Here is a 13404-nt window from a genome sequence, read left to right as displayed (position 1 = left end):
ACAAATCTAAATTCACATAAGTCAAATGCAACATATTTATTATGAAGTTAAAATGTACTTACATTTTTTGGAATTTCGCAAAATCTTCTTGAATTTTTCAAAAAGTAAAGGAACTTTTCTTGAATTTATTTTTAATGACATCCAAGACTTTGTTTGTTACTAGTGAAATTGAAAAGGACCAAAATTGGCCTTAAGAAAATCTATTTTATTAACAAAATCAATTTTCAATAAGTATCTTATCATCTAATAAATATTTCAAATTTTGGTTTTGCGATTTTGCTCATTAAAAGTTCCAACTATAATTGTACCATCCCCTTCTTGAATAATAAAAAAAATAGAGTGAACATTACGAGACGAATTAACTTTGGAATGAAAATTTTTAGGTCCTATTCACAAGACAACGAATGGCATCTTATTTTTGGATTTTCAAATTTATATTGGAAAGTGAGGCAAATACTTTTTTTTTTTTGTCTAAATTGTTTTATAAATATATGTAATGAAAACTAGAAAAACAAGGTGGCATATTACAATTACATGAAAATTTGAAAATATAAAATAAAAGTTTTTGCTTAGTAGTAAGGAAAAGAATTTTTTTTTATTTTTCAATTTTTTTAAAAAATTATAAATTTCATCTCGGTTTTTCTCAAAATAAGTTTACTTCAAAAATTAAGACAATATTTTTCTAATTTTTTAAAATTACAAAAATTCAAATATAAATAAACTCTTAAATTTAATTTTTTATATATAGTTTTTTAAGACAATTATAAAAATACTATCTTTTTCTTTTAATTTTTCAATATTTGTATAAAAGTATAAAAAACATATTTTTAAAGACCTAATTAATAATAAAATATATATTTTATTTTTCTATTATAAAATAAATTTTAAAATAATATCTTATTTTTACATTGTTTTAATAAATATTTACATATAAAATTAAAAAAAAAAAGCATCTTTTCTATTTTTAAAATTTAAATAAATGTTGAGGGACTGAAAAAATGTAGTTTTTTATTGTATTTTTTGAAAAGCAAAAAACAAAATAATTGTTCAAAATAAAATAAAAATTTTATATAAATGTTGAAAAAATTAAAATAAAACATTATTTTTATAAATAAATAAATAAAATGTTAAAATGATAAGATTCCAAATGTGTCCTAACGGATAGACTGAACGAAAAGGCAGAAGGAACTTTGGAGCTCGACATGCGACTTTGCCATGGCTTCCTCCCCATCAAAGCACCCCAATTTCTCTTTCGTAACCCTTTCCCTAATTCTGTCTCTCTCTCGCTCTCCACCTCTTCCAAGTCTCAGCAAGTCGAGCTTTCGGAGACCCTCCAGTATGACACCTTGAAATCTCTAGAATGGGGTTCTGTGTGCAAACAAGTAGCCGCCTTTACCTCCACCAGCATGGGCTCCGCCGTGGCGCGGAACGGCAGCCTTCCGCTGGGCCGGACCCCCGACGAAAGCAGGATACTCCTGGAGCAGACCACGGCAGCGATGCTCCTTCCTCGGCCGCTGGATTTTTCGGGGCTTGAGGATGTGTCTGAGATCGTGGATTCTTCTGTGTCGGGGGAATCGATTAGGATCAGCGAGATTTGCATGGTGAAACGGACTTTGGAAGCTGCCAGAGGGCTGCTGCAGCAGTTGGAGGACGTTGCTTTGGAGGATGAGTCATCGGAAAGGTATGGCTTTGGTTATTTTTTTTTCAAGTATGATTATTATTGTGCATGCGGATGATTGATACTCGGGGCTTCTTTTTTGTTTGGCTGCTGAGAAAATTTAGGAAAATATAATAAATAGGCTTTTAGAAGTCTAACAATTTTTTGTCATTTAAAGCCTCCGAAATAGGAATCTGCTTAATGAAGGCAACTGCAATATGTGTTATGGTAAAGTGGGCCTTTTGGTTCTAGAAACAAAAAATGAACTTTTATTTTATTTATTTCTTTTGTTTTCTCAACAATCAATTAGAGGAATGCAAATTTATGTTGCTTATAGATAGATTTGACATCAACATTCTGCTCTTTAAAGTTGAACAAACTAGCAAGTATGTCTCCCTTTAATCCCAAACCAGTCACTGAATTGTCAAAAAATGATGCTATATATTGCAGTATCATCTGCCTCAATAATCAATGAAACTAAATTCTACCATGAAAATTAAATTTCATAGGACTGTTTTAATGTTCAAAACCCCTGCCCCCTCTTTAAAGTGCAGAATTTATCAGGACAAGAAATGAGAAAATGAACACAAGGTAGCTGAATGAGTTCTTGAAAATGCTAAAATCTGTGAGCAGATGATAGAATTACACACTTATGACATTGAGCTGGGAGCCAAATTTACATAGAAAAATTCGTTGTATGCTTAAGCTACACAAGTTATAATTGTTGTCCAATGTGCATTCCTGGAAAAATGTCGTGGCCTGTGTGTTGCAATGTGGCATGTACTTGGTAGACCATCTTGATAAATTTGTATTTTTATTTATTTTGTCTATATTGGTTAATCATTCACTTGAGCTCGCATAGTCCCTTCTAAATTAATTAGATGGATACAGTACACATGTAATTGTTGAAGATTTCAAGTTTTTTTAGGACAAAAGGCACTCACCTCTCCTAAGTTTTGACAAAAAAACAGGGACCTTCCCTAAGATTTCAAAAATTCCATTGACCTCCCCTAAGGTTTCAAAAATGACATAGACCTCCCTTGAGGTTCGTCAAAAAGACACAAACCTTCCCTCAAAAGACTTGTCTTTTGCAAAATCAAGGGGAGGTTTGTGTCTTTTTGACAAACCTAATGGGAGGTCTTTAGAATTCTTGAAACCTCAAGGGAGGTCAATATCTTTTTATCAAAGCTCACGGGAGGTCATTGTATTCTGCCCTTTTTTATCATATGTTTCATTTAATGTAATTCAATATGGTTAAGTTGAAGGTGTCTTGGGTTTATTTGCCTAATTTTAATTTGAATCTACTTGTAGGTGATTAAATCCAACGCATCTGAATGGGTCTTCACTTTACTTGGGAGTTGAAATAACTTGGAGGGAAGCATAGACTTACGATAATTATGGATTCTCATATATCAGCTAGGCTTTACGAGGGAAAACGAGTTTTTATGAAGAAATTGTTATGTTTGTAATGCTTGTTTTTTCCTTTTTCTTTCATGCATAGAATCTGCTGTATGAAATTCCATTATTGATATTTTGTTCCATCTATTTAATTGTACTTGAGCAGGTTCTCTCCTCTGCTTGACATACTGCGGAATTGTAATCCCCTGATGCAATTGGAGCAAAAAATAGGATTTTGTATAGACTGCAATTTTTTTATGATCCTTGATAGAGCCAGTGAAGAATTGGAACTTATTAGGTCGGAAAGGAAGAGGAACATGGAAAATTTGGATTCTTTGTTAAAGAGAGTATCAGCTCAGATTTTTCAGGCTGGGGCCATTGATAGACCACTGGTAACTAAGCGGCGCTCAAGGATGTGTGTTGGTGTTAGGGCTTCACACAGATCATTGCTCCCGGATGGTGTAGTTTTAAATGTTAGCAGTTCTGGAGTAACATATTTTATTGAGCCGGAAGAAGCTGTGGAGTTGAATAATATGGAAGTAAGGCTTTCAGACTCTGAGAAGGCTGAAGAACTAGCCCTCTTGAGCTTTCTTACATCTGAAATAGCAGAAGCAGAAATGGAGATCAAGTACTTGTTGGATAGAGTTTTAGAAGTTGATCTTGCTCTTGCAAAAGCTGCTCATGCTCGGTGGGTGAATGGGGTCTGTCCAATTTTGTGTTTAGAGCGTTGTGAAGGTTTTGAATCTAACAGAAATGACTCAAATGATTATTCCTTATTAGTAGATATTGAAGGTATACAACATCCACTGCTTCTGGAGTCGTCTTTGAGAAGTTTGTCAGATAAAGGGAATAGTGTGACGATTTCTGAAAGATTATCTGGTGTAGCTAATTTTCCCATTCCAATTGACATTAGAATTGGATGCGGAACCAAAGTCGTCGTGATCTCAGGACCTAATACAGGAGGCAAAACTGCTTCTATGAAAACTCTGGGCCTGGCATCTCTTATGTTGAAGGCTGGCATGTATGTCCCTGCTAAGAAATGCCCGAAAATTCCATGGTTTGATCTTGTTTTGTCAGACATTGGAGATCAACAGGTAGTTATTTATCTTGTTTCTGATAGAGGAAATGTCATATCTGTTTTGGTAAAGCTGTATCTTTTTTTATTTTTTCCTTTTTTTTGGGGCTGAAACACCTGTTTTTCAATTTGAAAGTCTTTGGAGCAAAATCTCTCAACTTTTAGTGGGCACATATCCCGAATTTGTAAGATCTTGGAAGTGGCCTCAAAAGAATCATTGGTCCTTATTGATGAAATAGGGTGTGGGACTGATCCTTCTGAAGGCGTGGCTCTTTCTGCTAGCATTTTGCATTATCTCAAAGATAGAGTCAAGTTAGCTGTGGTAACTACACATTATGCAGATTTAACTCGTCTGAAAGAGAAAGATGCTAGATTTGAGAATGCTGCAATGGAATTTTCTATGGAAACTTTACAACCAACCTATCAACTACTGTGGGGAAGTGTGGGTGATTCTAACGCTTTGAATATTGCTAAATCAATTGGATTTGATAGTAAAATAATTGAACGTGCAAAAATGTGGATAGAGAAATTAATGCCAGAAAAGCAGCAGGAGCGGAAAAGTTTGCTTTATCAGTCATTAGTGCAGGAAAGAAACAGGTTGGAAACTCAGGCAAGGGCAGCAGCTGCTCTTCATTCAGAAATTATGGATCTCTATCATGAGGTATGGTTTTGGTTTTGTCATTTAACAGTTTGTGATTCTGAGTTTTTATAGCTGTTACATTTTATTTTTATTATTTTTGGGGTTAAAGGAAGAGGGGATGGAGAGGGATATGTAGAACAGATTTAAAGTTGATATTGAAAACTCAGGTCCCTTAAGTTCTGTGCATCATCTGCTCTTAATTTCTTTATGAAATGGAGGGCACAGTACAATTAAATGAGTTATTTCTGCTCTTTATGGTGGTGACTTGAATGCTCAGGTCTGGTATAATTAGCTTATGCAGTAAACAGCTGATCATGATCAACTTGAGTGTGCAAAACCCAGTCTTTTTTTTTTTTTATAACAAAAGAAAAGAAAATAAGGTACAACATGTCCATATAAAAATAGAAAAGCGAAAAATAAAAATAAAAAATAAAAACAACTAAAAATCCCCTTTTTAATACCTTTACCGTCATAATTTACCGGATTCTTCTAATTCACTAATTCTCTTTGACGCTTCACCTTTCGACTTTTGCCACCATACAAAAGTATTTTATTTCCTCCAATATCACTCAGTTTTAAATCCATTTTATATATAAGAATTTGAGCTTCTAACTTCTCTTTCTGAGTTTCCTCCATTGGTGTGGGCAAAATTCCATCCCTACACTGGAACTTATTCATGAACCAATCATTATCAAAAATAGAAATTCCCTTTGTACATTCCAATGGGGGCGGACAAACATAAGATAAATTCCCTATTTCATTGCAGGAATCGAAAATGTACCCATATTGCTCTCAAATCTCATCCAACAACCACCCCCACCACAATCAAAATCGCTATTATCATCACTTTCTGAATCTGAAACCACTCCCCCCCTCCCCCCCCACCAATTTCTTTACCTTTTTACCTTTTCTATTCTCGTTAGTACCTCTGACATTCTTCTCAGCTTGAGGAACTTCAACAATAGTGAACTCTCCTTTAGAATCTCGCCTTAGTATCTTTGTGGTAGACTCGCCAGAATGTTCTCTCTCATCTTCGAATGTCATCTTCATTTCAGCACCCAAACAAGCTGCATTTCAAAGAGCATAAAACCCAGTCATTTGTTTGGTGACTGTTACATTGGTTTTAAAATTTGACAGGGTTGCTATTAGGTGCCAGAGTTGGTTTTGGAATGGGGATACCTGAAGCCCCCAACCAAATACCGGACAGATATAATTAATTTATTTATAAATTTGGATGGTTGTCTGTGGTTATGAGTTGTGCATGAAACTGATACTCTTGACTTTCTAATCATAGATGAAACTGAGGTAAACTCTCTGGTTATATACACAGACATCAATTGTATGGTTGTCAATAGAGAATGAATCTTCTCCTGTCTTCTGTTTGTTTAGCCATCAGAAAGAGGCATCGTGTTTGTGACCTTCTGTTTAAGCACCTTTAACCCCTTGCTTCAAGTGGTTTTATCTAGTAATGGTTATTAATGCTGTTGAAATCACATTGAGAGGCCTAGGTATATTTCAGAACTGGGTGATTTGTACTTCTGCAACATTGGAGGTTAGGGATGGCCCTATGTTTAGGATTGTCCACTGTCCAGCATTTCTTCAGTAAATTGAATAATATTTTAATATGTTTATTGTATTTATTTAGGACGAGGAGAAGCAAAAATAATGGAAATACTTTTTAAATAAAAATAACTTGGTATTTGATAATGAAGAGAAAGAGGCAGGAAATAATCTGAAACTCTTACTCCATGCTGTCATTTTGATTGTTTGAATTTTCAACCATTTGCATCAATATGTTAAATTAACTAGAAGTGCATATAGTGATAGATTTGGCAATGAAAATCTACACATTACGTTCAGCATATCATAGGGTGCATGCACAGCTTATCTAGTAGGGTGCGTAGGTGAGCACCAATACCCCCCTACTGCCAAGCATTTTTGACAACTGCAATATCTGTAGCACTCAAGGAAACTGTTCCTATTTGACATAATTTGGGCCTACCATAATTGTCGTTTTTCCTGCATACTTGTTTTTTTCAACTTCCTTTTTTTTTTCCTTTTCCCATCATCCTGAAAAGGTGACTAGACGTGGATTTAAATAAGAGAGAAAGAGAAAGAAAAGCTGCTTTCTTTGATGAGGTTCTCAGTTCTATCTGCAGTGTATGCTATCAGGATCAGCCTACCAAGATCTTTGTGGCTTTCAGAAAAAATGAGTTGCATATTTTAGCATCTCAATCTTTAACTCCAAGTGATTTAAGTGGATTGTGGTAGCCATGGAAGGGATTCCACTGACATGAGTGCATTTTGCCAATATTAGACGTGGTTTGGAGGTCAGAGATTGAGTGATATCCTAATTATATTTGTTTACACGGGGTTGTGTATATTGCTGCAGATTGTGCAGAATGGCAGAACAGGATTTTTGTTGCCAATCTTTCCTAGTTGAGACTTAAAGCTTGGTGGTTGTTCTTTAGCAGGTTGAGGGAGTAACCATAATTTCTTTTTATAATACTCTCTTTAGAGATTGAATTTTTTGCTTTTCATTTTTTGCAGATATTGATGATTACAATTTTATTTTCATAGTTTCCCCTAGTTTCTATGTTATAAAATATGGAATGTTCAGTGTTCATTTATTTATATATTGTTTCATTGATGAAGGTAAATGACGAGGCAGAAGATCTGGGTGAGCGTGAGGTAGCTCTCAAGGCAAAGGCATCCCGACAGATCCAACATGAAATACAAGTTGCAAAGTCTCGGATGGAAACTGTGGTGAAGGAGTTCGAGAGCCAACTCAAAACTGCCAGTGCTGATCAGTATAATTTGCTAATCAAGAAATCAGAATCTGCTATTGCATCCATTGTTGAAGCTTACTGCCCTAGTGGCAGTGTCCCTGTAAGAGAAGTGGACAGTTACACACCACAATTTGGAGAGCAAGTCCGAGTTAAGGGATTGGGAGATAAGTTGGCAACTGTAGTTGAACCACCAGGAGATGATGGTACTGTACTTGTCCAGTATGGAAAAATGAGGGTCCGTGTGAATAAGAACAATATCAGAGGACTTGCAAATAGTGAGAAGAGTGCTGCAAGTAGTTCTGTTGCAAACCTGAAAAGGCAGGTATGTATTAAACAGATCTCTTTAATGAGGTGTGCACTATATTTTTCTTTTGCTTCTTGGATAGGCAAAAATGGCCTTCTAATTTGTAGGGCGTGTCTAATTGTTAAGCCATGGGTAGCTCTCTTTTGCCCTTGAATAGACAATAAGATGGAGCCTTGGGCCAAAGTTTCCTGGGTTGATGTTGCTTGCAATTGGTTATTTTGGTGGTGTATCATGTCATCATGATTTCACATGATACCATCTAGTGTTTCCTTATGATTAAAGATGCTGCGAGTGCATGTCAATGTGCAACATACCTGTGTTTCGAATGCCAGGCATTTTTCTGCAGTAGTCGATCTCCATGATTCTTGTGGAGCAAACATGCTTCCGCCCATGTTTGGGTTTTGCTTACATTGTATGATGCTGCAGATGCCATCTTCAAGATGTTATTTACATGCCAATCAAAACATCTGTAATTATGTCTTTGAACAGAAAAATACACACTTTTGCAGTCTTTCTCAAATACATGTTCCTGTGCATGCATTCGCACTCCTTTGCTAATTTCATTCATTATGGTAAGTAGCCAAACACTCCAGTTTTCAAATGTTTCCTAGCATAAACCAATCTGTACTCTTGACTAATATTTTATTAGCTTATGCCAGATGTTTTCAATCCCCAATAGTATTTCAACTTGTGCAATATGCTATGCAATATCTTTAATTCCAGAAGAGAGTACAAAAACCTTAATTTTCCTGCAAACCTTATCCGAGCTTGGATTGAGTAACCTGTGGGTTGCTGGTTTGGGGCTTGGTTTTTCCTTGGCCTTCAACTATGTCTGACATGCTGGAGATGAAACTATATGCAGCAGTAGATGCCCTGGCTTCCTGCTAAAAGGCTTCTACTGATATAATACATAGATATGGGCACATATTAATCCTTGTGTTTGAACATGCATTTCATATTTGCTCATTATAGTTCTCTCACCAATCCAATGAACTGTCTGTTGGGCTGGTATGTCAACTACTAGGTCCAAACATGCATGATGCATCTTCTGCTTGTCGTCTTAAGTTAATATAGCAGCATTGGCTTATCTTGTTGGCAATCAACATTGCAGGGTGGCCGGAGTAAAAATTTAAGGAAACCTTTAGAAGCCAACAATGGTGAGAATGCTTCTTATGGCCCGCTGGTGCAGACATCAAAGAACACTGTTGATCTGCGTGGTATGCGTGCGGAGGAAGCTTCTCGCCACCTTGACTTGGCGATCTCCACTAGAAAACCTCATTCAGTAATCTTTATTGTACATGGTATGGGCACCGGGGTTGTTAAGGGGTGTGCCCTTGAAGTATTGAGAAACCATCCACGGGTTGCAAAGTTTGAGCAGGAGAGTCCAATGAATCATGGCTGCACAATTGCTTATATAGATTGAAATAGTGCTTTCTTGAAAACCCCTACTTGCTGTAGGTAACATGTATTGTCTACAGTTTTTCCCCTGTAATGTGGACTTGATCCCAGGGCATTATGTACAAAATTTTTAGCTGATCTCCCCTGATCAGTGCCTTACAAACCAAACCTGCATTGCTATTTTTGATACATAAATCCATCTAGCATTCAATTTGTACTTCCTTTGCCTTGGTGTGAAGAACCAGTCACAGAGATCAATTGCAGCTACTGATCCTCAAGTCGGCTATATAACTTTCTTTCTTGTTAAAGTAATTTGATTCAATTTCTTCTTATTATTCATTGTTTATAAATAATGAAATCTACTTCTATGGTTGTTTGGGTTAGTGTGCATAGATAAGTTCTCAATTACACATTGGTACATAAGAATAGAATCGAATAAGAGAGAATGAATTTTCTTCCTTCCATTCATTTAATTTTTCATTTCATTCCACTTCATTTCATTGTATAAGTCTAGGTAAATTAATTATTTATAGTAGAGCATTAGGATAGATTTATGATAACTCAAAGGATTGATTTTCTAGCCAGCTACCTCACCCTTCAATTTACCAATAAATCCTTTTTAATCTTACTCATTTTTTTAATTTTTTTGGTCAAGATTTTGCCACACAAGTTCTTATATCGGCAGAGGAAATTTCCAAGAGGTTCTCGTACAAATTTTCCACTAGAAAAAGCCCCCTTCTATAATTACACATAATAAATAAGGAGAAAAATTTATAGGAGGCGTTTAGTTCATGACATCAATAATAATTTTAATGAAATGACATTCTCGAGATTCTCATACGTAGGAATGAGATGTCAACTTCATAAAAATATTTTTGTTTGGTTCGCATTATTAGATTCTTAAGAATGCAAACAAAATTCTCATATCAATGTTTGGTTCAATATGGGAATCTTGATAGGTACTTCAAGAATGATAAATATTATATCCTTGACATGTGTGTACTTACTATACGAATGATTGTATTTTTTGACGAAAAAAGCTACTAACAAAATGTACTTAATTAAATTTTAAATGTATATCTTCAATTTTTTAACAATTATAAATTTAAAATATTTAACACTTAATAGTCGGTTAATCGAAATAATTGAGGGCAATTTTGTATTTAAATATTAACTATTATATTAGATTTTATAAAACAAACTAGTGTTACTTTTATTTAATAAATTGCAAATGTCAATTAAAATGTTGATTAATGTAAATATTAACACTTTAATAGACAATTTAAGTATTGTCTAGTTATTTTTTTTATTAATACTTATGGTTAAAATTTTAAATATTTATAATTAAAAAAATTAAGTAATATTTATGTTAATTAATATTTTAAATTTCCATTTTTATATTTTTAATTAAAATTAAAATTATTTCATAGTTAAAAATTAACTAAATTTTAAGTAAAACTCTATAATTAAAATCTTTAATTGACATTAGTACATATTTCTATAATTAAAATAATTAATATTTATACTAATTTAAAATTTTTAAATTTAGTTTATTAATAATTTATTAGTTTAAATATAATAATGTAGTGTGATTATATTATATTACAAAGGCATTATTGTCTAAAAGCCAAAATAGTGAGGATAGTTTGATACCAAAAAGTAGAATTTCCATAGAACTTACTCAAAGGGTAAAATGTGAATACACTGACACATTATCCGTGTTTCATGGGAATCCTTTAATTCTTAGGAATGTTATAAAATAAAATAAAACAAAAATGTTCACTGTGTCAGAGTTATATGCTCAAACAAATGTAAAAATGAGATGTCATGAGCATCACATTTTTAAAAATCTGGAAAGATGGTCTTGGAATAAATTTTTCTAGTAACAATTCATCGTTTGGAATCTACCAACCAAATAAACTATGTTAACATTTTGACCCTTTAAAGTGGAGTCTTTGACTAAAATAGAATTGTAAGAAGCACAAAATACAAGAGTACGATTAGTGGCAATCATAATTAGGGATGGTCATGGCTCGATTGCCTGAATCGAACATTTGGGAAATCAAATCAAACCAAAAGTTTCGATTCAGCGTTTTTGTTAACTAAAGCTTATTTGAGAATATTGGTTAACTCATAGTCCGGTTAACCAATAGTTCGATTAACCAACAATTCAGTTTGGTTATCCGATCTGAACCCTTCGGTTAACTAATGGTCTAGTTAACCGATGATTTGGTTCAATTACCCAATAGTCGATTTTCAAACCGCTATAAGTTTTTTTAAAAGAAAAATAAAATATTTTGTATGCATTTACACTTTATTTATATAAATTAATTATCCAAAAAATATTTGTGCATACTATTTTGTAATTTTAAAATATATTATATGCACTATTATATAATAATATAGAATATAAACAATACATATTATAAATAAATATATATATCGATTCGAATCAGGCAACCATAGTTCATGAACATAAAAACTGAAATCGAACTAATAATCGAAAACAAATCAATTAGTTTGGATCGTATTTTAAAATTCATCAATTTTAAAGTATCTTTTAACAGTCCTAAGTGTAATACCAAGTTGGGGTTCTCTACAACTTTAAGGTGCAGACAATTTGATAGGAGTGAGCTCCACAAAAAACAGGCGGGTAGTATATGCAGATAGAATGTGGGTCCAAGCAAACACAAGATGAGAGTCAAACAGCGTGAGGACCGACAAGCCAAAAAAATGTTGAAAAGCTTATTATCTGGGTGTTTGAAAATAGTTGTAAGCGACTGAAATTTACTATAGTAACAGGAAAAAGTGAAATTAAAAAAATAATAAAAATAATAATAAAATAATAAAATAAAATAATTAAATTAACAAGTAAAATGAATAATATGATAAGAAATATATATATATATATATATAAATAAGTTATTAGGATATATATGTAATACATATAAGTTAAAAGTAATAATGATATATATATATATATATATATATAAAATATATGTAAGTTATCTTAAAGTGAGTTTCTCCAAGAAGTTTTGTTTAGTTAATGGTTATCATGATATATATATATATATACATAATAGTGCAAGCTTCTCCAAGAAGCTTGCTTTAAGTTTGGAAGTGCTCTCTCTCTCTCCTACGACTCTCTCTCTCTCTCTTCGATTTCGGGCCAGTTTTACGCCGGATCGACAAACCAAAGCCACCACAATGCTTCTGGTGAAGTTCTCTACAAATCTGCCGGAGCACATCGTCAGGGAAACGAAATTGGATTTTATCACAAATTCAAGGTAAGACTTTATACTCAATATTTGGATTTTTGACAGTTGAAGAAAGTGATATACGCATTGAAATATTCAAATTTAATGCCGGGAGTTTTCGTTTCCAGGGATGTTGATTGGAAACGTTGAGAATCATCCCTAAGTTGAGGTAAGACTTTTTAAACCGAATTTAACTTAGTGGTAGTTGTAAAAAATGTTTTGCGTATGAAAATACTGAACTTTAATTCTACGAGTTTTCGTTTCTAGGGTTGTTGAGTTGGGAACCCTACGGGTGCAGGGAAGATTTTCTTAGGGGCTTTGTAGGAGTCAGGTAAGGGGATAAACTAAACTAGTTTTGTTTTGACAAAATGCATATATATATGTAGCATCTGGTTTCAAGAAAAATAAATATATTTATATATATGATTTATATTTGAAAAATACTGTTTAAATGATGATATGTTGAATATGTGGAAAATTTGTTCAGTATGACATGAGTATAAAAATGTTGTGAAATACTGTTTTCTAGGAATGAGGATGATATGGATTTCTATGATGGAAAACGGCCGTACGGGCTGAGATATATATGTGATTTGCCGGCGTACGGGCCGTGCTATGTGGATATGTCTGCCGGCGTACGGGCCGTGCTATGTGGATATGTCTGCCGACGTACGGGCCGTGCTATGTGGATATGTTTGCCGGCGTATAGGTCGTGCTATGTGGATGAGATTTGCCAGCGTACGGGTTGTGCTATGTGATTTGCCGGCATACGGACCAAACTATGATAAAATTTGAAATACCGGCGTACGGACCGATGATTTTCATGATATATGTATATGTGAAAAATGATATGAATGATTTGATAATTAATTATATGAGTTATCCA

General features: G+C 33.8%; 1 protein-coding gene across 4 annotated transcripts; it reads left to right on the top strand.

The window, feature by feature from the left end:
- The first annotated feature begins 468 nt into the window (after positions 1-468).
- Positions 469-9478, top strand: LOC131144570 (uncharacterized). 4 transcript variants are annotated; one of them, XM_058093273.1, is made up of 5 exons: positions 469-1681; positions 3222-4149; positions 4267-4791; positions 7426-7881; positions 8975-9478. In XM_058093273.1, exons 1-5 carry the CDS (start codon positions 1203-1205, stop codon positions 9284-9286), a joined length of 2700 nt encoding a protein of 899 aa, XP_057949256.1. In that variant the 5' UTR covers positions 469-1202; the 3' UTR covers positions 9287-9478. The 4 variants fall into 4 exon arrangements, with proteins under 4 accessions (XP_057949256.1, XP_057949259.1, XP_057949257.1 ...); XM_058093276.1 differs by lacking the exon at positions 8975-9478 and adding an exon at positions 7163-7244 and having other exon boundaries at positions 7426-7549; XM_058093274.1 differs by lacking the exon at positions 469-1681 and adding an exon at positions 2973-3122.
- The last annotated feature ends 3926 nt before the right edge of the window (positions 9479-13404 follow it).

The sequence above is a fragment of the Malania oleifera genome, chromosome 12, assembly GCF_029873635.1.
Source record: "Malania oleifera isolate guangnan ecotype guangnan chromosome 12, ASM2987363v1, whole genome shotgun sequence".
Lineage (NCBI taxonomy): Eukaryota > Viridiplantae > Streptophyta > Magnoliopsida > Santalales > Ximeniaceae > Malania > Malania oleifera.
Note: the sequence above shows the minus strand (reverse complement) of the source record. Positions and strands in the feature narration are given on the sequence as shown.

Bases quoted from the DNA above. Each gene is read 5' to 3' on its own strand.
- LOC131144570 (XM_058093273.1), top strand. From the start codon at position 1,203: ATGCGACTTTGCCATGGCTTCCTCCCCATCAAAGCACCCCAATTTCTC. The intron at 1,682-3,221 runs GTATGGCTTTGG...GTACTTGAGCAG, and splicing joins GAGGATGAGTCATCGGAAAG to GTTCTCTCCTCTGCTTGACA. The intron at 7,882-8,974 runs GTATGTATTAAA...TCAACATTGCAG, and splicing joins TTGCAAACCTGAAAAGGCAG to GGTGGCCGGAGTAAAAATTT.